The 24,507-nt window shown below is 44.2% G+C and overlaps 1 protein-coding gene across 3 annotated transcripts in view; it reads left to right on the forward strand.

Moving 5' to 3' along the window:
* The window catches only part of znf335 (zinc finger protein 335), an 88,668-nt gene that overhangs the window by 47,941 nt on the left and 16,220 nt on the right, over positions 1-24,507 (forward strand). For all 3 annotated transcript variants that reach the window (XM_038803055.1, XM_038803054.1, XM_038803056.1), the window contains 10 exons: positions 2,163-2,323; positions 4,932-5,161; positions 8,930-9,011; positions 10,164-10,258; positions 11,129-11,406; positions 12,544-12,667; positions 16,205-16,402; positions 17,191-17,333; positions 18,761-18,876; positions 24,311-24,408. In XM_038803055.1, coding sequence (XP_038658983.1) covers positions 2,163-2,323; positions 4,932-5,161; positions 8,930-9,011; positions 10,164-10,258; positions 11,129-11,406; positions 12,544-12,667; positions 16,205-16,402; positions 17,191-17,333; positions 18,761-18,876; positions 24,311-24,408 — 1,525 coding nt within the window. The remainder of the gene's footprint in view (positions 1-2,162; positions 2,324-4,931; positions 5,162-8,929; positions 9,012-10,163; positions 10,259-11,128; positions 11,407-12,543; positions 12,668-16,204; positions 16,403-17,190; positions 17,334-18,760; positions 18,877-24,310; positions 24,409-24,507) is intronic.

Here is a 24,507-nt window from a genome sequence, read left to right on the forward strand (position 1 = left end):
ATGCTGGAACTGTATAAAACACTGGGTAGGCCACAACTGGAGTAATGTGTGCAGTTCCAGTCACTGTGTTATAGGAAAGATGAATTGCATTGGAGAAGGCGAAGAGGAAATTTACAAAGATGCTGCCTGGGTTGAGGGTCTGAGCTATGAAAAAACATTGGCTATGTTGAGTCTGTTTCCTTGGAGTAGTGAAAGTTGAGAGGGGACTTGATAGAAGTGAATGAGATTGAGGGACCTAGATAAGGTGGATAGCAAGACATTTTTGCAATAGTAGAGGGGCCAATAACCAGGGAGCATAGGTTTAAGGTAAGAGGTTGAAGGCTAAGAGGGGAGTTGAGGAGAAACTTTGAGGGTGGGGGAAGTCTGGATCTCACTGTCTGAAAGGGTGGTTGTGTCAGAAACTCTCGTAACATTTAATAAATATTTTGTTGTTAACTTGCCCTGCCATAACCTCCAGGGCTACAGGCCAAGTACTGGGAAATGGAACTAATGGAGTCAGATCTTTGTTTACTGGTGTGGACACAAATGGGCAGAATGGCCTTCTGTGCTGTAAATGTCAATAAATCAGGGTCTGCGAAGAGTAGTGGCAAGGGCACTTGCCTTGTGGATCCACCAGTTCACTCTTCCCTTTCAGTGCCAGATTTCCTGAGCCCGAGGGGACAAGGACAGAAACAGTAAAGACAGCAACTGACGCCTGCGTGAAAAGTTGGGGAAAATGTAGAGTAATGCATTTTTTTAATAGAATCCCTATAGTTCAGAAGGAGGCCATTCAGCCTGTCGAGTCTGCACTGGCCCTCTGAAAGAGCAGCCCACCTAGGTCCACTCCCCCACCCTATCCCCATTGATTATGGCCAATCCATCTAGTTGTACATATTTGGACACTTAGGGGCAACTTAGCATGGCAAATCCAACTTATCTGCCCTCACATTGTCCCTCATTTCAACCACTAGTGGCATTATTTTCTACTTGCCACACTGATTCTCAATGATCACTGACTCACTTTGCCAATTTAGTGCTAAATCAGAGACAGTTTTGCACTATGTGTCTGTTTGCTGAAAAGTGAGCTAAGACTCCCCATATTGATTCCTTACAGATTGCAGAGTTGACCTTATTGCTTCTGAACATAATGTCTGAGACTTCTGTCTGAAGTTGATTTTCTGTAAAGCACTATGGGCTTAGAAACTTCAAGTTAAAATTAGATATTTTCAGCACAGAAAGAGGCCATTCAGGCCATCAAGTGCCTTGCCTGCCTGAAAAGGGCTACCCAGCCTAATCCCACTTTCCAGCTCTTGGCCCATAACCATGTAGGTTTCAGCATTTTCAAGTGCACATTGAAGTGCAGAAGGAGGCCATTCGGCCCATCGAGTCTGCACCGGCTCTTGGAAAGAGCACCCTATCCAAGCCCACACCTCAACCCTATCCCCATAACCCAGTAACCCCACCCAACACTAAGGGCAATTTTGGACACTATGGGCAAGTTAGCATGACCAATCCACCTAACCTGCACATCTTTGGACTGTGGGAGGAAACAGTAGGAAACCCACGGATACGCAGGGAGAACGTGCAGACTCCGCACAGACAGTGACCCAAGCCGGGAATCGAACCTGGGACCCTGGAGCTGTGAAGCAATTGTGCTAACCACTATGCTACCGTGCTGCCCTTCTGGATGAAAAGAAAATACTCCTCAACTCCTGTCTTATCCTTCTGTCAGTTGCTTTAATTCTGTTGCCCTTGGTTGTTCAGCTCTCTAAGGGAAATGGGTCCTTCCTATCCATTTCATCTTGGCTCCTGTAATTCTATACACCTCAATTAAATGTCCCCTTCGAAAACCCCAACCTATCCAATATTTCCTCATAGTTAAAATTCTCCATTCCTGGCTGCATCTCCATAAATCTCCATGTGTTCTCACTGGTAAAATAATATCCTTCATGTAATGTTGTGCTGACTGGAGTTGTTTGCAGTACTCTAGCTGGGGCCTATCTAGCATTTTCCATATTTCCAGCATAACCAAAAGATCCTGCCACTGGCGAGCCGCCCTCTGTCCCTGCAAAACACATTCTGGAGGGAGAAGCATCCGACTCTATATATTTTTCAGCCCAGTATGTATACTCTGCTTAGACAATGATCAGTGTTGCTTATCTAACCTCTGTTTTGCTTTCTAGATTTAAATGTGAATTCTGTGACTACGTCTGTGAGAACAAGAAACTTCTGCTTAACCACCAGCTATCGCATACGACAGATAAACCATTTAAATGTGATTTCTGCAAATACTCCACCATTAAAGAAGACTTTCTGGTTTCTCATGTTGCCATTAAACACACAGGTAAGGGGAGAGATAAGGGGTGGGATTCTCCACTGCCTAACACCGATATCATCGGCGATCGGGCAGAGAATCTCTTCCGACGCCCAAATTGGGGGCAGCGCCGATCTGATGCTGGTTTTCGAATCTCTGCCCCCTCCAAAATGGTATTATCGCATCGCACGGCGTTGGCGCGTCATTGGAACACACTCTCATGCTGCTCCACCCCTGATGGGCTGAGCTCCCGACCATGTAGTTGATGTGTGGTCTGAGCGGTCGGGAACCCGGCATGGTGGCCGCGGACTGTGTCCATCGCTGCTGCAGTGAGGAGGAGGGGTGGTGGGTGGCTAGGGGTGTCCTGAGGGGCCGTATTTGGCAGATCAGGTCCATGCATGGCCGGCGCCATGTTGTACGGTGTGACTGCTGCAGGTGGTCACCATGCACGGCAACAGGCCCGGCCATTCGTTGGCCTTTTTGACTTGTGAGCCGGCAGTTTTACCCGGCATCGCTGCTTGCCCTTCACCGGTCCCAGAATCAGTGAGGGGTTGGCGCCAATTTTGGCATCGTAAAACGCCACAGTTCCCACACCAGCCTCGGCACTTGGCCGCAGCAACGGAGAATCCAGCACAGGATTTCTTTGCTGCTGCGTAGGAATTTGTCACTTGCATCAGGGAATTCAACTGAAGGGAAAGATGCTTAAAATGGAAGATACCTGTAGCAGGTCCTTAACACTACCTTTCCCACTGCCACCAGCAAATTAGTTGGAAAACTTCTAGTTTAGCTTGCACAATTAAAAGGTTTCTATATACTTTTTAGTGGCAGTGAGGTGAAACTGTGCAGACTTTTGTAGTTGTGTTTGATGCTGGGGGTAGGGGTGAAGTTGATCCCCACATAGTGAAATCAAGAACACTTAGCTCGAGTAGGTTTGCTGAATATGCCTGTTTTTTTTCTTGCCAGTGGGTCTCCTGGAGGTGAATTTTTAAGGGAGAATATTGATGCCATCTCATTGAGGAAAGATGTATTTTCTTTACCATTTTCGTCCCTCTAATATATTGGGAGAAAATATTCAATTAAACAATATTCAATCTTAACCTTTCCTTCCCAGGCTACTATTTCCCCTTAAAGAAAGCATATAATTTCATTTTTCAGGCAAAAACACAACGCTTTTGAACCGAGATGTTTATGGGAAGCAAAGTATTCTCATTACTCTTTGTGTTATGCTAATATGCGGTCTTTAACATTGGAAAGCAACTGACAGTGAAGTAAAAGACCATGTCATTCCTATTCCAATGTTACCATAGCTTATCTAAAATACACTCTTTCATTCAGCGATAGTACTGTGATCTGCTCGAATGTGTTGATCTCTCCCTGGTCCTCACACCCCCATCTGCACAATACTTCAAGTGTTTCCCATCACATCATATGAGGAAACCTAAATTGGTGTGTGGGGGGGGAAGTGTCTTTGCATGGTTAATACTGTGGGTGAGAGAATGTGCACGTTGGGTAAGGCATCTTGCTAGTAAATTTCCTTGGACCACATAACCAGCAGTTGCTGTGTTGTACTTGTCCAAATAATATCCTATTTATGGGCACCTGAAATATGTTAATCTAGTAATACTGTCTCCACTGTTTACAGTATGTGCATGTAGTGTGAATACAGTTTGTCTGCTAACTGCATTAGATGGTTTATCAAAGTTGACATTTTTGTGTGCACAAATTATTAAATACCACTAATTTCAAAATTCACTGTTTCATATTTCATGGCTTTCCATTTAGAGGATTAAATGTACAGTTATTGCACCTTAGTGAGGTGTGAACTTGCTCATTTTTTTAAACAGACAGTGCTGAATAGTGCACATGGAACCTGACACCAGTTAGAGGTAATTTAAATGTGCATTGCAGTTGCACCTTAATGACTCACTGAACAGCTTTTTCAGGGGAAAAATAAGAAAAGTTCTTGCACTTATGCTGTGAGAGCCGATCCTATGAGCACCAATAACAATAAGAAGCATACGAGACACCATAAGTGCAACTCTGGACTTTGGTTTGGGATTGTTCCCAACAATCGCACGCAATGCATAACTTTCCAACTTGTGTTCATCTGTTCTTGTTCTACAGCTGAGCCTGTGTGAACTGATTTGCTCTGTTTGGCCAATTTTTAAAAGATTTAAACACAAGTATTTTAAACGGTGGTGATTATAGTGAGAACTGATTAATAATCCACTTCAGTTATTGAGCAACTATTTGAAAATTGCAAGGAGCAGTTTGATGTTACATATGGAGGCCAGCTGAAATGGGAGAAGGTGATGTGAAGTTTTCCTGTTTCGCATAACCCCACCCATCTGACTAATCTCTAAGATTATCAGTAAACTAAATTATGGATTCAAACCTAGGTGTTTGAAATGAAAAGACCATGCGGTAATAATCCAATTTGACGTGTGGTTACTGCAGTTTGTGATTTGTTGGGATTTGCAGTTTAATGTTCTAATAATGGAATTATGTTCCTTTCTACAAGCAATGTTCCCTGTACAGTATTTTAACCAGTAACCATTAAAATTGAATGATTGGTTTAGCAGTGTGGATGATTTGTTTTTGTGAGGGGATTACACATATTAAGTGCATATTCTCCTAGGTGAGAAGCCATTCTCCTGTGATCTGTGCCATTTCAACACCAAACACAAGAAGAACCTGCGACTTCATGTTCAGTGCCGTCATCAGGAATATTATGATGACTGGGCAAAGATCCATCCTGAAGAGCCACCACGCAGGCGTCGGCCATTCTTCACTCTGCAGCAGATAGAAGAGTTGAAGCAACAGCATGAGCAGATGCAATCTACGCAGGAAAGCATACGAGACACCATTGTAAGGGCAACTCTGGACTTTGGTTTGGGATTGTTCCCAATAATTGCACGGAGTGCATAACTTCCAACTTGTGTTTATCTGTTCTTGTTCTACAGCTGAGCCTGCGTGAATAGTGTCAGGTTTCTTTTCCCTTGCAGCAGGTTCACTGTCTGCCTATGTTTTTTCCACTATAAAGGTGAACAGTATAAGTAGGAAATTGATTCCAGTCATCTTAATTCAAAATCTTAATGATGCAGATGTTTTTTTTTCATGAAATACTAAACATTTGGGTCCACCGTCCTGTCAATTTCTCTCCAAGTCCACTGTGTACCCCTACAAAATCAAATGAATGGCAGAATAAAGGTATAAGACATTATCTCCTCCGTAAAGGTACAAGACATTATCTCCTCCCCTCCCCATCTCAAAATTATCTATAATCCTGGCACCACCAACTCCCCGTCTTTCCCCATAACAGGAGTGTATAATCGGAGCGTATGGACATTCTAAACATTGGGTTACATTCTCTCTCTCTCTCTCTCTCTCCCCACCCTCTCTCTCTCTCTCTCTTCAACCCCCCCCCCCCCCCCCCCCCCCCCCCCCCAACGCCGCAGAGCAAAATGCTGGCACAATTTAGATATTGTGTTTCTCCGTGAGTGTTTGTGAATATAATTTACAAGGCACAGCACAGCTTTCCTTTGCTAAACAGTATTGCCAAATAATTTGTTGACAGTGGGCATGATTCTCCCAAAACATTTCTAAGTTAATTTTTGGCGTTTTTTTTTTTCAGCGAGTGTACTGTCTACTCTGCCAGCGAGTTCCCCACTGCTATTCAATGACACTTCAGTCAATTTTTGGGCCCTGGGAAGTTTCTCACCGTTCAGCCCACACTTCAAATTTCTTTTAGCACTGGAGAGCTGAACTCTGGCTGCCATTTTGAAAGGGCGCCCTGATCTCTGAGTGAGCTTGTGAGGTCCCCCACACATGGTCAATGTCACCCTCCACACAAATGAACACTATCCTACATTCCCCAAGTGAGGACACCCCACTATGGGGTCCCTGGGGGTTCTCCCTCCCTTCCAGGACCCCCAGCCATCATCCCTACTTACCTGCCCTGCACTCCCCCACCCTTCAAACTCCCCTTCCACACTCATTTCATGGACCTGGCACCCAGTCTGTGCTGCTGCTGGCTTGGCAGTGCCACCCAGGCACCTTGGCAGTGCCATCTGGGCAGTGCCAAGGTGCCCACAATCCGAGGTGGGAGCCACCCTGCACTTACCCTGACCACTCGGGGTTGGGGGTGGTCTCCAATGGCCCTGGTGCACATTCGCATGACACCAGCACTGATCGGCGCCCGGTTGCAGTGGATCCCGGGCAGGTTGGTCATAAGAAGGTTTACGGCCTCCTTCCGCGAGGGTTATTTGGTCCCGCCCATTATGGTGGAGTTCTGGCTCCAACCTCTTGCGGGACTTGGGTGAATACCGGGAGGTGAGGATGCTGTTGGGTGGTCTGCTGGAGGCCATGTTGTTCTCTTGCTCGAGTGAGAGCACAACACAGCAAGAGAATCATGCCTAGTATTTGCTTCCCCACGTGCCCTCTCTTAGTCACTCCCACGCGCTCGTTCACCAGCCTCAGTGAGCTAGTCAAATTAAAAATTCCTGTTAACTTTTGTTCGTGTCTGTGCCCTCACTTTGGAGCAATGGAAAAACAAATGTTGGGTTTAGTTTATATCCATTAGGATTTTGTTCTGCAACTTCTCCCGGAGATGCCTATTCTCCATCGTAAACAGCCTGGTTTCCTTTGTCTTAGAGTTTGGGTGTCTCATTTTTCAATGAAATGAAATGAAATGAAAATCGCTTATTGTCACGAGTAGGCTTCAATGAAGTTACTGTGAAAAGCCCCTAGTCGCCACATTCCGGCGCCTGTTTGGGGAGGCTGGTACGGGAATTGAACCGTGCTGCTGGCCTGCCTTGGTCTGCTTTAAAGCCAGCAATTTAGCCCAGTGTGCTAAACCATGTACTTTTCTCTACAGCCAGAATAGTTATAGATTGTCAGAATTTTGCTCATTGCTCGGCACCAGTTGAATATTGCCCTCTGCACCTGGATTTATGTTTCATTGCTCAAGTTATGCACCAGTAAGATTTTGTTCACTGTCTTTACTGTTGACACTGCACTGAAGCTTTCAGTCAACCATCCACCACATCCAATATTCCTCTTTATTACTGCTTTACTTTTATTCTGAATGCCCATTCCCCCTTCTTGAGACATTGCTTCAGATTCATTCACAGTAAATTACATCTGACTTGCATTCCATTTTCTCTACATATCCCTTTTTTTGCCCTTCAAGATGCCCTCCTCGCATTTTGCTCATTCTGAATGTCAGACTCGCTGATTAGGATTGTTGTTACTTCAATTTTTATATATTGTGGTTGCCATTATCTCATTCTGACAACCCACTCCTCTTAACAAACGCAGAAAACGTAGATGCCAAATTCTGACTGGTTTTGTTATCCACTTCCTTGTAGTTAAGCAAAGTGTCATTTTGATTATTTTAAATATTTTAAGTTTGTCATTTGCTTTACATTCCCCAATTCACATTTAATTTTCTATTTTGCTTCCAACCAGTTTTTATTCTCTTTAACCTAGTAATCTATCCTCTGATCTACTTGTTAGATATACATTTAAATAAAGTTACAATTAATTTCTTACCCACATCCATTTCGTTCCAAGGCGATTACGTTTCTTTCCCCATGAGATATGGTTACCTTACATTCTCAGTGGATTCTTGGAAATATTCCACTTATTTCTATATTCCTCCCTTTTTAAACAATGGGTTCCACCCCGTGATTAAAATGCAATGATCAGAAAAGCTGCCACTATTTCAAAGCAGCAATTCAGTAGATGGTAGACTATGAAAGTGAGCAGAAGCATGGGATTAAATTGCTGCAATAAATAGATTGGAAGCTAATTGTTTAGAATCTAACCTAACCTTAATTTTTGATTTGTTACATTGTGCGCACAATAGAGTATTTGTCTGAGAGACAGCATGACCCATCAAATGACTGAAAAAATGTAATGTGGCACATGAGCTTTAGTCTTGAGATTCAATGTTATCTCTGGTCAACAGACTGTAAGGGTGAATAATATAATCCTGTTCATCTATTTACATTGTAATGCCAAACATTCGCTAGCAACCTCGTAGAAAGAAACCTTTCTAATTCAAATTGCCCCTTTGAGGATTGACCTTGCCTGTGCCTACAGTTCTAAAGCCAGCAATTTCAGAAACAGTACTGACTGATCTATTTTAGTATTGCCGTGATATCAACGGTTCAAACTCATCTATTACTCTTGATCCTCATCTTTTTAAGCTAGTTTATTATGCAAATGTTCCCTTTCCACTTTTTGCCACCCTTCATCTCTTTCTTCCATCCCCAGCTCTCATTTGCACTAAAATTGGACAACTCACTGCACAGGTTCACTGGACATTTGTGTCAGTTGCTGTTTGTGGTATCTTGCTGTGTACTAAATTAATTTCTGTGTTTGTCCACAAACCGTGACTACACTTTCACTTGGGGACTTTGAGGACATGTTATTATACATATCAAGTTCTTTCTACTCTTGCTATATAGTTCACTTTTCAAATATATTTCTAAGCCTGTGGTTTAATGTGGAAATTAGTTTTTTTTAATCGACCAAAGCATTTACCAACCAGATTCGGTGACATTCCCTTGCTGGAGATATTTTTTTTTTGACTGAACTCGGTCTCAAATTCTGTACATTTTATATTGTTAGATACCTCTGACCTACCAGACCATCCCAACATCAGTGGTCAACCAGGATTCTTTGGGAACTGCTACTATCATATATGAGCAAGGTATGTGACTTTGGTAGGATGCTCTCCAGTACTTTTTTTTTCAAAGTGTAAAAAAACAAATCCCTTTGTTCTACTGATTCTATGGTCCTTTCGATATAAGCATCTGTCCCTCAAGTGTGCGCACAACAAGAATGTGTATTTATATAGAAAAATATGCCAGGCATCATCATTGCAGCACAACCTGACAAGAATTGACACCAAGCTGAAGATTGAAGTGTCTGAAAAAAGAGAGACTGGTTTTAAGGGGTGAATTCCAAGAGTTCAGGCTCTGACAATTACCAGTGGTGGAACAAAGGAAGCGAAGGTGGGCTGGGTTGGGTACTCACGGTGTGGGGAAGGTTTGTGTGGAATGGGTGGGTACATGAGACCAGAGTTGAAGGGATTCTGAGTTTCTCGTGGGTTATTGGGCCTGGAGCAGGTTCAAGAGGTGCTAAGGGGTGTGGTCAAGGTTGGGTTTGAATGTGAGAATGAGGATTTTAAACTCGCATAACTGATTCTGAAGCCATGAAGCCATAGATTTTGGTGTGTATTAAGGAAAAAAGATTATCTGCGTTTTGGATGAGCAGGAAGGATGTAAATGGGAGGCTAGTCAGGAGAGCATTTTCTTTTTAAAAACAAAATTGCGCATGTCGCCAGTTATTAGATTGATAAGTTCAGTGCTGATCCTAGCATCCTCCAAATTAAATCCCCCCCTGCCCTCCGATCAGCCCTCCACCGATTGTGGCGGTCCTGAACTGAGTCCGCAGCCACCACGCGAGATTCCCGACAGCAGGACCAGATTAGATACACGCCGTCGGGAATTCAGCCAGTCTGGGACGGAGAATAGCGAAGTGGGTCTCGGGCAATGGCCTGAGGCTCTGGAGTAACCGCTTTTCGGGGGGCGGAGGATAGCGGAACCGGCTGTGGTCCTGATTTCGTGCAGGTAATCGGGTTCTCCGCCCTGTCGCTGAACGCGATTTCGGCGTTGGGGTGCAGAGAATCCAGCTCCCTGATCTTTCTGAATCCAAGCACAAATCCAGTGTCCTATTGTGACACGTGGATTTCTGCCTGTAAATCATTAACAATGTATTTCTAGTCTAAGTCCTTCCATTGGGAAAAATATATTGACCATATACAGAATGATGAATAAGCATATGATCTTCTGCCTGTCAGGTACAAGTGCAACCTCAGAAATCACAGCACAAAGTGCCCTGGACCTCCTGCTGAATATGAGTACACCAAGGGAGCTGGTCACAAATTCATTACAGGTGCAGAACTTTGAAATAACCTTCACGCTTTCAACAAATTGTGTGTTTGGGAAATGTGCATTCACCCAATTTGATTATCAAGAGACCATACAGTCATTCACACCAAATAATAATATGGGAAAGAAACACCATTTTGACTTTTATTTGCCGATTTCTCAAAATAATACCAGTGTCTGTGCCTCCATGCAGAGTTGCGCACACTATAGATCATGGGCTAATTGCAAACTGAGCCTTGGCTTGTACTTTCCCCCACTGTTTATTCTCTTGCTTTTCATGGGCCTGAAGGCTCACAATTGGCTGTATGTAGAATTGTTGCCTCATTGATGGAAAAATAGTAATATACAAATTAATGGAGCACTGATTTTAAATTCTATATTTCCCACTATGCAGTTAAAATGTCACTGTATAACTTACCCATGCTCTGGTGTGTTGCCTGGCAGCCATTTAACATTCTGAGAGTTAAGTGGGTTGAGATTGGTGTTGCGCCCCCATGTGGAGAAGAAGTCCTGCCTCCAAGAGGTGTAGGTCCATTTGATTGGCTGTCGACCCCCTGCTCGCCTGCTCTCACTCTGTAGTCTTACCTACATGTACATGTTGATGGGTTTGTAAAAATCACCACTGCTATTATTAGCAGCAAAGCAGAAGGGCAATGATCGCAGTGTGCCATAGTGCAAACCCACACAGTAAATCTTTTAGCGATGAATGACAATGATTCAGTCGGTCTTTTGTTATTCACCCTTCCACATTGCTGATTGTGTCTGGTTACTTTGTGCTTCATATATTTTCTCTTTGAGGCAACAAAGAAATATAACAGCTTAAGCATAGGTTATAGCAGATTTGGTTGTCACTCGTCTGATTTGCCCCACTCAGGTAGCTGTACTGAAATCGGACAGTACAGTCCAAGATCCGTCTTCTCAGGAATCTCAAAATCACGAGGAGGAGCAACTGACCGTATCGCCGCAACACAAGATTGTCACGCTTCACGTGGGTGAACATGGTGAGACTGTGGTTCAGGAAATGTACGAAACCACATCCATAGAGAGCTCTGGAATCCCACAAGTCACCATAAATCCTTACACAAATGGGACAGAATACAATATAGTCACACCAGGAAGTGAGGAGGTGCAACATGCCACCACAGTTTACAGGTAACATGAAATCCAATTTCTTGCAGGTATGCCTGTCTTGTGTAGCTGTAGTTCTCATTCACCGGATTAGTTCATTGCTGAGTAAATGTCCCCTGGAAGCTTTTTTTAAAAAAAACATTTATTGGAACTAAATAAAAGCTGCAAACTTTGTTTCATTTGAAACATATGATGCAATAAAACCTTTTCTCCAATGAAACTTATTCAGGAGTGCTGCCCAGAGTTCTTCAGCTCACTACATGTCACTGTAAAGATCTGTTAGCACTTACCTCTGCTCCTGTTTGTGATCAACATAAAAGACAAGGACGGGGGGGGGGGGGGGGGGGGGGGGTCACACACCAAGAGATAACAGCTTAAATTCCCTTTACAGTAATTACACATCATGTGATCATGAAATTACAACATAGGAGGCCATTTGACCTGTTGTGTCTGTGCCAGCTTTGGAAAGAGCACCCTATTTAAGCCCACACTTCCAACCTATCCCCGTAACCCAGTAACTCCACCCAACCTTCTTGGACACTTAAGGGCAATTTAGCATGGCCAATCCACCTAACCTTCACATCTTTGGACTGTGGGAGGAAACCGGAACACCCGGAGGAAACCGATGCAGACACAGGGAGAACATGCAGACTCCACGCAGACCGTGATTCAAGCCGGTATCCAACCGGGACCCTGGAGCTGTGAAGTAACTGTGCTACTGTGCTGCCCAATTTAATTGAGAAACAATATCATTATTAATGCAACTACATTTCAGCTGGTAAAATGTAATAATTGAGCTTCCAAATCTTGCGTATGAACTGGGAAACATGACTTGAACACCACAAGTGTGCATCGTTTTCTTGTCACTTGCACTATATGAGCGGAATGCCTCCTGTGAGGCCTATAGTGAAATTTTCCTTTTCACTAAAAGAAAGGCATAAACTAAATAAATTGTTGTTGAATCTGCAAAATCTCACCTTTCATGTTTCACTGCTCTTTCACTCCTGTAAAGGGTACAACTTCCAACATTGGGGGAGTGTAATATACAAAATCTCAAACATAGCACCGAATATAATACTGACAAGATTCTGTGGTGCATTTCCTGCAACATCAATGTAAATCTATTTAATTGCTTAAATTTGCTTTGTCTTCCCTTCTTAGTGGCTCAGATGGCAATGGGGATGTGGCTCACACAGTGGTCGTCAGTGGTGATGAGTTAAAACAGCACCATGGTCACTTCATCATGACGACAAACGTGCAGGGGAACCAGTTTCAGCAGATTGAGGTATGTGACCCATGTTATGGGTCAGAGTTTAGAGAACACCAAAGTATATCATGGAGTTCACCTGACCCACAACTTTAAATTGATTTTGGTAATGGGGAATACAAGGGCCCATTTTACAGATGTGATGCAACTGAGATCTAAAGTATTTTTAAAATGATGTTTATTCTATGAATCCATCCAGTTAACATTTTATAAACTCACAGTAAACATCTTACCAACTACCAGCATTGATAACCCCCCAAAAAGATACAGTATTCTATAGGTAACTCTTAGCCAAAACACTTTTTAACAACGACAGTAGGTTTAAATTCTCTACAGAGAATAGTTATCACTTTTAAATTATCAAGAGATCTAAACACCTTGTTTAACATACAGAGAGAGAGACCAGTATACATCTGCTTGGTTTAAATTCAGCTCTCCAACTGAAAGCGAAACTAAAACACAGAGCCAAAAAGAGCTTCAAGCTCAAAAACAAAATTAAAAAGCAGAATCACATTCCAGCTCCACCCACAAAATGACATCACTGCAGCCATTTGATAAAACACACTTTTCTTAAAGGAACTCACGTGACACCCAACAGTCGCTTCCTCTCCTCCATTGGTTTTCTCTACACTGTCTTAGTCATAGTGTGAGTCATCACAGTACAGTCGTGTATTGATTGTTATGGGACTGCTAATCTAGTGAATGTGAGTTTGAATCTCCCATGTCAGTTTCGAGAATCAGAATTTTTAGTTTTGTACTAAAATCTGATATCCGTTTTTTAATTACCTCAAGGTTATCAAATTTCACTAAGAGTCCAACAGGTTCATTGGATCTTCCAGGGGGAAGAAATATATAATCTTGCTCCATATGGCCACCAACATGCTTGATCCTTAAAAGCCCTTTGAAGTGTTGCAGTGAGCTATTTAGTTGATCAAACCCCTACAGAGGATATCACATGGATTGCAGGGGCTCCAGGTGCTCCGGTTTCCTCCCACAGTCCAAAGATGTGCAGGTTAGGTGGAATTATGGGGACAGGGCGCCCTTTCAGAGGATCGGTACAGACTCAATGGGCCAAAAGGCCTCCTCCTGCAGAAAAATTCCCACCATCACTTTTTTTCAGCAATGGCCACATCCCAAGAATGAAGTTTTAAAAAGCCCACAAATAACGGGCGCGATTCTCCGCTCCCCACGCAGGGTGGGAGAATCACGGGAGGGCCGAGCGACTCACGACACGCCCCCTCGATTCTCCCACCACCCCGCTCGGAAGACTCACCAGTCGCCGTTTTTCATGCAACCGCCGATTCTCTGACCCGGATTTGCCGAGCGGCCTGCCGTTCACGACCGGTTCACGACGGCGGCAACCACACCTGGTCGCTGCCGTCATGAAAATGGCGCCAAAAGCTGGTTTGAAGCTTGTGGGGCGCGGAGAGGGGAGTGAGCACCACGGCCGTGCTTGGGAGGGGACTGGCCCGCGATCATTGCCCACCGATCGTCGGGCCAGCGTCTCAAAAGGACGCACTCTTTCCCCTCCGCCGCCCCGCAAGATCAAGCCACCACGTCTTGCGGGGCAACGGAGGGGAAGACGGCAACCGCGCATGCGCGAGTTTGAGCCGTCAGCCAGCGTGACGTCAGCCGCGCATGTGCGGGTTGGAGCCGGCCAACCTGCGCATGCGCGGCTGACATCGCTTGGGCGCGCCAGCCGCGTCATTCTCGTCACGCCGCCTTGACGCAAGCGTCAAGGCCAGGCGGCCGAAAATTACGGAGGGCCGCTCCTAGTCCCCTGGTTGGGGGTGAATAAGGTGAGAGGAGCGGCCTCCGAGGCCGTCGTGAAACTCGGCCGAGTTCACGACGGCCTTCCCGATTTTTTGCGGGAGCGGAGAATTCCGCCCAACCTGTTCCACTCCATTATCTGCCCTTGCATTCAGTTTAAATGTCATTCTTCTGGAGAGGCACTGGATAATGCAGGAAATAGTCAGAGTTCTCCAGCTGAGAAGTAGAGATATATCTGATTTCTAATTTGTCCAATCAATGAATGCACAGATTGAGTTCCGAGCCGCTGAAGTTAGATTTTGGTTTGACACAATGCATAAGTCTGGGGGCAAAGACGGGCCTACCCATGTGGCAAAATCCTCTTTATCTGTACTACTTGTATTTCATATATCGAAAAAATAATTCTTGCGTCTATCGTATTTCTTGTATCGCAGTCTTGCACTTGAAACTAGTGTCATATTTGCATCTAACAAACCCATATAACATATTCATGAAAGTGACAAAACACAACTGAGTAATTTAAAATAAATAGGATAAGAGCAAGGGACTAGTCATTCCTTGCTGGTTTCACTGAGAAAAAACTAAGATTTGCAAGCAACTGTCAATCTCGAGACAAACCTTCAGCAACAGAAATTACCTACTAATCACCTCAAAATGGCTGGAACGTTCTGTCTTTGCCTCAATGGGAGTGCATTTTGTGCATCTGAAGGCGACGCAACAGAGTGAAAGTGCCTCCATGTTCTCAACAACCAGCTTTTCTTGAGGCAGCTGCTTGTGCCCATTGGAAATGGGCTAATGAGATAGTGATTGTTTCATACATTGCGAGTTGCGTATTATAACACTCTAGCAGTATAACGCAGCATCTTTAAACTTGCCATGAACAGCTCCATCTGAAATCCACTAGTATCCTTTATATCCAAAATACTTTGTGGCACCAAAGGACAGATTATTCCAATGCTGTGAAGAGTGCTGGTTTGAAGGAATCAATATTAATGAGTCAAAGGATAAGAATTAACAGCACAGTCCTTTTATGCCTGATGCACTGTAGGTAGCTGTACCATGTCATGCATTGTCATTCATATACTGTGACACATTGCAATGGTGCTCCAATCTGCTGTGCAACTCCAGAGACTTCGTTTGAAGTTTCAAAGAAAGAAAGTTCAATACATAGTTGCAAAACTGGATTGGGTTAGACCATCCTTGAATAACACTTCATCCCTCTTCCAACTAGCCCTCTTCCAACTAGCATTAAAGTTTTAGTCCGGCCACTGAATGATCTGTTGCAATACTGATTTTTATGTCCTAGTAGTTTGAGTTCAAGTCAGGGTTGTATCAAACTAAGGTCACTTGGCTGTTGAGGAGAACTCCTGGTGGCTGAACTCCCAGCTGTATGCAGTGATGGCCATGGGCAAATAGCTACTTGCAGCTAATCATTCAGGGAGCATGTGAAGTTAACTAAATAAATAGGATTATAACCTGTGAAGGGAGTATTCTTTAGTGCATCTTGTATTTTAAAAAAATCTTGATTTTATTTTTTTCCCCAAATATCAATTCGTTTTACCATGGCATTGATCTGCTACATCAGGGTCTCAGGGTATGTTGTTCCAATGATTCAGCATTTCAGAAATGCTGCTTGTATCTTTTAGAGAGACTTACTTGATTATATTTGAGGGCCTGTGGCTTCAGACCAGTCTTGAAGATGATCCAGAACCACCCAACTCTGGATTTCGTCCCCTTCAAAAAGAGGAAAGTTGAAAATTCTTAATTTGTTTTCTGACTTCCCAGTTTGCTGGCGACATCACATCTCCACAAGTTGATTCAAACCTGCAGTCATCCTCAATGAAGAAGTTTTCCTGTAAAATATGTACCGTGTCGTTCCATGGCCGAGCAGAGATGGAGAGTCACAAACGAGCACATGCAGGGGAGCAGGGTTTCAAGTGTCTCGATTGTAACTTTGCAGCCAACACGTGGCCGGAGGTCCGAGTAAGTGTTCCTGCCCAGTTTCTTATTTCCAGACTCTTAGTGCCTGAAATTAGAGTCTGTTTATCAGCCAGCTGAAAACTTAAGGGCTCAATCAGCACTTTGTTGCTTTTGCTTTTAGTTTGATTTACAACTTCCTTTCGTTTTCACTCATTCAAAATTTGGTCCCTTTCATTATTATATGAGCTAGGAATTGTACCTCAACATGCTCAACATGCCCATAGCTATAAGCTTATAGCGGCACAATGGTTAGCACTGTTGCCTCACAGCGTCCGAGACCCTCTGTTCAATTGGGTGGGTGACTATGTGGAATTTGCATGTTCTCCCCGTGTCTGCGTGGGCTTCCTTCAGGTGCTCCAGTTTCCTCGCACAGTCCAAAGATGTGCAGGTTAGGTGGAATTATGGGGACAGGGTGCCCTTTCAGAGGATCGGTGCAGACTCAATGGGCCAAAAGGCCTCCTTCTGCACTGTAGAGAATCTGAGATTCTATGATTTGAATTAGGTAGGTTTTATCAGAGGCAGAGTGGTAAACACTGGTGAACCAGTGCACTGTGGCAGGAAATGATTGGACCTAATGTTTTTCATTCTCCTGTATCCCCCTGTCCCCTCAACCTAAACACACCACGCATTTTCTGATCTTGGATGTGCTGTCCAAGGCACACCTTCAGTACTGTGTATGTTCTTGAGTAACTTACTTGCGACATGCTTCTATAATAGTGCAAACTGATTTTAGTCTGATTATGTTTTTTGGTACTGTGTTTGGTAATTTTGGTAATCTGTCTTGCCTTCAGAATCATATGCTGCAGCATTCTAACCTGAGGCCACATAAATGTAATCAGTGTAGTTTTGCATCCAAAAACAAGAAGGATCTTCGGCGGCACCTGCTGACGCACACAAATGAGAAGCCCTTTTCCTGTGATATTTGTGGACAGAGGTAATCTTTCACCCACTAGGCTTCACAGAACTGCCAAATACTGTTTGTCATTCCACTTCTGTTGAGGCCTTCCTTCCCAAATCTTTAGTCGCCCAGAATCAACGAATAGGTCTCACTGTTTCAGTCATATGCCTTTTTTATAATACTTTCTATGGTCTTGATCTAGACTCTAGTGAAGGTTATAAAACCGCTTTTATTTTAATGCACACTTAGTTCAGCTTTTTGGTATGAAATGGCATGTTTCTTTTATTTGTCGCAAGGCCAACATTTTGTTGCCCATCCCCAGTTGAGTATATGCTGCAGAATTCTAGCCATTTCCTTTCATTACTTATCAAACCTATTAATCGCCTTTGAGAATAAACACTGGCATAGACTCTTTGGGCTGAATGGCCTGTGGACAGTCTGTCATAAGATGTTCTGTCCCGTCCCCAAACATGGCTATCATATTACCCATTAATCTCCATGTGTTCTAATTAAACTAGATCACTTTTTTTTCAAGTTTTGAACCAGCCACAAGATCATGGCTAACCCTCTGACCATCTACTTTTCGACTATTCTTTCACTCCTTTCCCAAAATCCTTTCTCTTGTCATCCCTTGGGAGCAGATAGTTGACAGCTGCTTGGAAGTTCTTTTTGCAACAATATGAATTGTACCTGTCTCTAAGCATCTCCTATCTCTGAAATATAATGACCCATTGCATTACCTGTTAAATTAATTACTTTTCTTAAGTGTTCTTGGGACACAATGGAAAAGTACTGAGTTGTATTAAATGTACTTGGTATTCTTTGCATGGAAGCACGGGTTCATAAGGCATTGCATAAAGTGCATATTTGAGGAGGTTTTAGCAATGTTGTGAATAATGGAATTGGATCATTGATATTTGAAATATTGTTCCTGGCAGGGCATTGCCAAATGATTACTTTGAAGTAGCCGTTTAAAAAGTATTTGTCTTGTGTTTTTAATTTTTAAGAAAGTATAAAACTACCCAACCGTGCATTGAAAAATTAAGGAGCAGTTTAGAAGCATTTGAACCAAGTTCATTCATAACAGACTGATCGTTCTTTACCCCAAACTCAAAGCACCTATTATCTTAACTCTAAATATAAAGTGAGAAAATACCAATTTATTTGACCAAATCTATAGGGAATCTTAATGGTACCAAGTAATTATTTTCTTTTTCATTTACCCATATTTTGTAGATCTCAGCAGTATGAGTAGATTAGAAAACCGTATATTTCTTTTCAAAAGGTATTGACTTGCAAATCTTCTTAAATTGGAATCCTTTTACAAGGCAATTCAGAACAAAAGGGCTAAGTAGTAATCAAATCCAACTATTACAATGGAAAGAATTGCTATTGCATAAGTGAATGTGTTAATTGAAAAAACAATCTTTCATAAAATTCCATTTATTTATTTAAAATTGAAGGTTTAATCGAAATGGCCACCTGAAGTTTCACATTGAGAGACTACACAGTTCTGACTCTCAACAGAAGCAGCCCCGACAGCAACACGTCATTTTGAACAGTGATGACGAAGCGATCGGTAAGTTGGAAAATACGAATCCAGTTCCGTTCAGTCCAGGCTTTCTCCTTTTCAAAAATTAACTGACTGAACTCGCCAAGTATTTTTGATTGCATATTAAACGTTGAGAAATTGGTTCTGTGGACTTGCTGAACCCCAACATGTGACTGAAACACAAAAGATGGCACAGATTATCTGGACATTGTCATGTTGCTCTTTGTGGGAGCTCACTGTGTGCAGATTGGCTGCTGATTTCCTAAATTACAACATTGGCTGCACTTCAAAAGTAATCATTGGTTGCAGAGTGTTTCGGGATGTCCTTTCGTTTTCGATTTTTTTTCTAATTTAAGGGTCAATTTAGAGTGGCAAATTCACCTACCCTGCACACCTTTTGGGTTGTGGAGGTGAGACCCACGCAGACACAGGGAGAATGTACAAACTCCACATGGAAAGTGACCCAACGCATTAGGAGGTCCTGAGGCTGTGAAAGGTGCTATATAAATGCAAGTTTCCCCTCCTTTGTGACCTAAGCTGTTGAGCTCAGTGGCTTGCCTCAGCCATCTCATCACCAGTAATGTTGCCAACACTCACTGTTTAAGAAAAATGTTTAGGTGCTGTAAAAGTGACATTCTGGTTTCTGGAAAGAAAAATCATTGAATCCGAAGTGTGATTTTTAACTGAAAAGTATGCACGGGCAAATTATAGTACAAATTCAAGGTGATAGTTAAACCAAAAGTCCCTTGAGAATATAAGCCACTTCCATTTGAAATGTGCTAATCTATTTACTGCAATACCAAAACATTTCTTCTGTTTTTCTACCCAAATTTAATTACAGTATTTTTCCCCAGTTTACGCTTGGGCCTTTTTCCAATCACATAGATTCAAGTCATCAGTCAGCTGGGCTAGTGAACCACATTCACTTTGTTCCTTAATGCTACCTGTTATTGAGAAGAGATTTGTGGATTTTGCATCATTTCAATGTTTTTCCTCGTGTACCTCGATGCTGGTTATTAATCAGCTGGGTATGGTAACCTAGAAGAAAATGTTTTCCTGTAAAGTGAAAGATCTTAGGCAGTCCCTCAGCATTCAAGATGATTTGTTTCCACAGTAACCATGAGTTCTCAGGTGACTGAGGAGTTCAATGCACAACCTCCACCACAGGTGGGGCATACGGTGGTTGGAGGAATGGGTAGGTGGCGTGCCCAAGTTGCCATGCATTCCTTGGTGTCAGCTTACTCTCGGAGATGAAACTTCATTGTTCAGATCCTTCCTGGATGCTTTTCTTCCACTTTGGGGATTCCCAGGTGTCGGTGGAGATCATGGAATCATAGAATTTACAGTGCTGAAGGTGGTCATTAGGCCCATCAAGTCTGCAAGTCCCTTGGAGAGTGCACCCTACCCAAGCCCACACCTCTACATTATCCCCATAACCCAGTAACCCCACATAACCTTTTTTGGACACTCAGGGCAATTTAGCATGGCCAATCCACCTCACCCGCATATCTTTGGATTGTGGGAGGAAACCAGAGCGCCCGGAGGAAACCCACGCAGACACTGGGAGAACATGCAGACTCCGCACAGACAGTGACCCAAGCAGGGAATCGAACCTGGGACCCTGGAGCTGTGAAGCAACAGTGCTAACCACTGCGCTGCCATGCTGCCCCTAACCTCCCAGAGGCCCTTACTTACCTCCCCTGCACGCCCCCATCTTTCAAACCCCCTCCTTTCATGAGAATGGCTCTTCTCAAGCCTGGATCCTTGGCGGTGCCACCCTGGCACATGGGCACCTTTGCACTGCCACCCGGGCAGTGCTCCTGCTGATTTGACAGTGCCACCCAGGCACCTCGGCAGTGTCTGGGTGGCAGTACCAAGGTACCAGCTGGGCAGTACCAAGTTCCCTGCGTTCCAGGGGGAGGGTTACCCTGCACTGGCCCTGACCATCAGAGGTCTCCAATGGCCCGGTGTTCCCCTGGGTGCCGTTCCCCCTGTTCCACATTGGACCAGTGCTGAAAGGCGCCAAGCTGGGGTCATGCTGGGGAGGCCAGTGGATCCCACGAGGCCCAGGGATCCTGGGTAAGTTCGCCAGAGTCGGTTTAAAACTGGCTTCGGCGCACGCCAGTTGAATCAGTTTCCAATGCCTCACGGGACTTGGGTGAATCCCATGGAAGACGTCCGGGAAACTCACGAGAGGGGTCTCCCGGGATTCACCGGCCACATAGGCGCTCAAGCGAGAGTGCAACGTGGCCGGTGGATTTCACTCATTGTCTGACAGAGAAATAATGCAATGGAATCTTTCTAACCACTTGTGAGGAGAGGGCCAAGGAGAGGTCTCGAGGAAGACCAAAGCAAAAAAGAGAAGCAATTGAAAGTGATGCCCTTGCAATGGTTAGAGAGATAAAAATGGAACCAGGTTACAACAGTCCCTTCAGTGGCAAGAGATTGGAGGAGGATGGTGTGGACATGCATGTCAAAGGCTGAAACAGCTCGAGAAGGATAAGGAGGGAAAGTTTACAGGACAATGGATCTTATTTGTGACTTTAATAAGAGTTATTTTGCAGCTGTCAGAGGGGCAGAAATCTGATTGGAGTGATTCAAACATGGAGTTCTGGGAAAGATGGGCATGGATTTGGGAGGTGACAATATGTTCAAGGAATTTGGAGAGGAAAGGGAGTTTGGATTTCGAGTTTTGGAGTAATTCTTAAGGACTCGGGGATCAAAAGTTGGTCTTCTAATGAGAGGAGTGATGGTGCCAGATTTAAATGAGAGATGGACAATGTCTGAACAGAGAAAACCATTAACAATAGGCTACCAGAAGGGGAAGTTAGGTGATCGGCAGTTTATTAGGATTGAGGAAAGAAGAGGTGGATTTCACAGACAATATAACATCGGAGAGATCATGAGGGGAGACGGGAGAGAAAGTCGAGAAAGATATGGGGTTAGGGCTAGGCATGGGGGACCTTTCAAGGGATTTTGACCTGTTAAGCTAGTGGAAGGGAGGGACATGGTAGAAACAACAGACCAGATGGTCTTGATCTTTTGACAAATAAATGAATGAGCACACTTATTGTTGGGTGGAAGAGAAGGGTGGTGGGGGCAAGAGGAGTTTAGGAAAACGTTTTGCAGATAAGAAATTCTGGGAAATGATGCAGGACATGTTGGGGTTTATATGATCCCACCAGATCTGACAGTGGATGGCCTGTTGCAGTTTTGCAAGGCAGATTTGAGGATGGTGCTCGAAGCATTTCCTCTTCCCTCGTGGGGCTCGCTTGCCCTGTCAAAGCTCAGAGTGGAGTGCTTGTTGTGAGAGTCTCGTGTCAGGCATGCAGACAATGTGGCCGCCCAGCAGAGCTGATCAAGCGTGGTCAATGCTTTGATGTTGTGGATGTCGGCATGAGTGTGTACACTGATGTTGGTGTGCCTATCCTGTCAATGGATTTTCTCATTCACCTCACTGCTGTTTGTGGACTTGCGTGGAGAAAATAGCAACCATAACATTTCCAAACAATTCTTAAGATATGAATTTATTTTGGATATCATGCATTAGTGCTTGAAAATAGAACTTGCAGTGCCCCTACTTTGTGCGCTGTTCATACACGTTTAAATCAAATTAGTGCAAACCGGGTAGTACAGCATGAAGGGGATAGGTTCTTTTGTTTCATGTTTACTGAAGATACACAAGATAGTTTGATGCTAACATTTCCTTTGTTTCTATTCTGGGGGAAGTCCTGAGGAGAGTTGCTTGAAAAATAACTTTCTAGTTGCAGACTAAATACTAGAGAGTTATAATGGCAGATACTACAAAAGGTTTCGGCTGCTCCTATGTGGCCCAAACAAGGTTTCCTTGTTGATATTCTCTAATAAGGGTATATTAACTAATTATTAAACACAATCCGCAACAAACTGGAGATCTGTCTGCACCTGACTGCTGGCTAATGATTAGTATTACGGATAACCAGCAGAAACGATCATTCTGTGGGTTTTTCGAGGGGTTTTCTGCTGGCGAGCTCCCCACCGTAAAATGATACTTTTTTTTGTCCCTGGGGAGTTTCTCACTGGTTCAGCCCACACTTATTTTTTAGCAATGGGAACTAAGCTCCGCGATTGGGTCGTCATTTTGAAAGGGTGCCCCGATCTCAAGTGAGCTTGTGGGTCCCCACACCCATGGGCAATGTCACCCCTATACACGAGGACACCCCACTCTGAGGTCCCTGGGAGTCTTCTTTTCCTCTCCCCCCCCCCCCCCCCCCCACTTCATCAGGCTGCCTTGCAGCACCCCCACCCTGCCAGAACCCTCACTCATCACCTCTTCAACCACCCAGAGACCCCTACTTACCTGCCCTGCACACCCCTACTCTTCAAATCCACCCTCCTTTCATGAGCGTGGCCCCTCTCTGCCTTGGCAGTGCCACCCTGGCACTCTGGCATCCTTGCACTGCCACCCTTGCACGCACACAGGCAGTGCCCAGGTGGCAGTGCCAAGGTGTCTGTGTTCCAGAGGGAGAGCCAGGGAGCCACCCTGCACTTCCCCTGACCACCCAGGGGTCTCCGATAGCCCAGGAGATTCCCCCGGGTGCCGGTCTGCCTGATCCACGTTTGCGTGGACCAGCACTGATCAGCGCCCAGCTGCAATCTCCCTGGGTAGGCCGGAGAATTGACAGAGGCTGGTGGATCCTGGGCAGGTAGGTCTTAAGCAGGTTTACAACCTACTTCAGTGAGTGTCATTCAGACCCGCCCATTGTGGGCAGAGTTCCAACTCCAACATCTTTTGGAACTTGGATGAATCTAGTGATGCACAGAGGCTGTCTGGAGGTCCTCTGGAGGCCTCTCCTGAGATTCTCCGGCTGCATTGTGCTCTCACTTGAGCGCAACGCTGCAAGAGAATCGGGCCCTGTGTTTCCTATTCTCACCACTTTGCTCCTCTGACCTTTTTGATTCCAAAATAATATATGAAATAAGAGTAGGAGTAGAACTTGCAGTCTCTGCCACTTACAAGATCATAGCTGATCTACTGTCTCGATTCCACTTTTCTGTACTACCTTCACATCCCTTGAATCCAAGTTTGGGATTTGGTTCAATAGGCAACATTTTACACAGTGAACATAAATCTGACTGTGGTTGGCATCACAACAGAGTATAATCCTGTATTTGCCTGACGGGATAAATTTTCAGGAGGAGACCCTGGTTAATTTTATTTTTGGGGAGGCCTGGAGATGTTCCTAATCTAGGGATGTTGAGGCTGTTTGTGAAAGGTAAGCTATCTAATGCACAGAATTGAACGTAGTATTTTGGTGCTTATGGTGCAATTTCTCGCTGCTGAGTCCTGTGTGCTCCCTTCTAGACCTTGCTCCATGTTTGTTCTTTCAATGTTAGAGACTTATATTATTTACAAAAGGATTCAGACCTAATTCTGAGAATTCTGTGCTTACTGTGGAAAATATCTTTGTATTCACTGTAGCTCTACAGACAGATGAAACTGTTATTTCACCAGACCGATTCCAGGCTTTGGCCCCGGACCACATTATAGTAGCCCAAGAGCAGTCCATTTCTGACCAGGTAGGTGGCACACTGTTCACTACCCAGTAATAAATTCTCATCTCATCTTCAAACCGCTTTTCAGTCCCTTTGCCTTTTTCCTAACAAGTATACCTTATT

This window comes from Scyliorhinus canicula, chromosome 7, assembly GCF_902713615.1.
Source record: "Scyliorhinus canicula chromosome 7, sScyCan1.1, whole genome shotgun sequence".
NCBI lineage: Eukaryota > Metazoa > Chordata > Chondrichthyes > Carcharhiniformes > Scyliorhinidae > Scyliorhinus > Scyliorhinus canicula.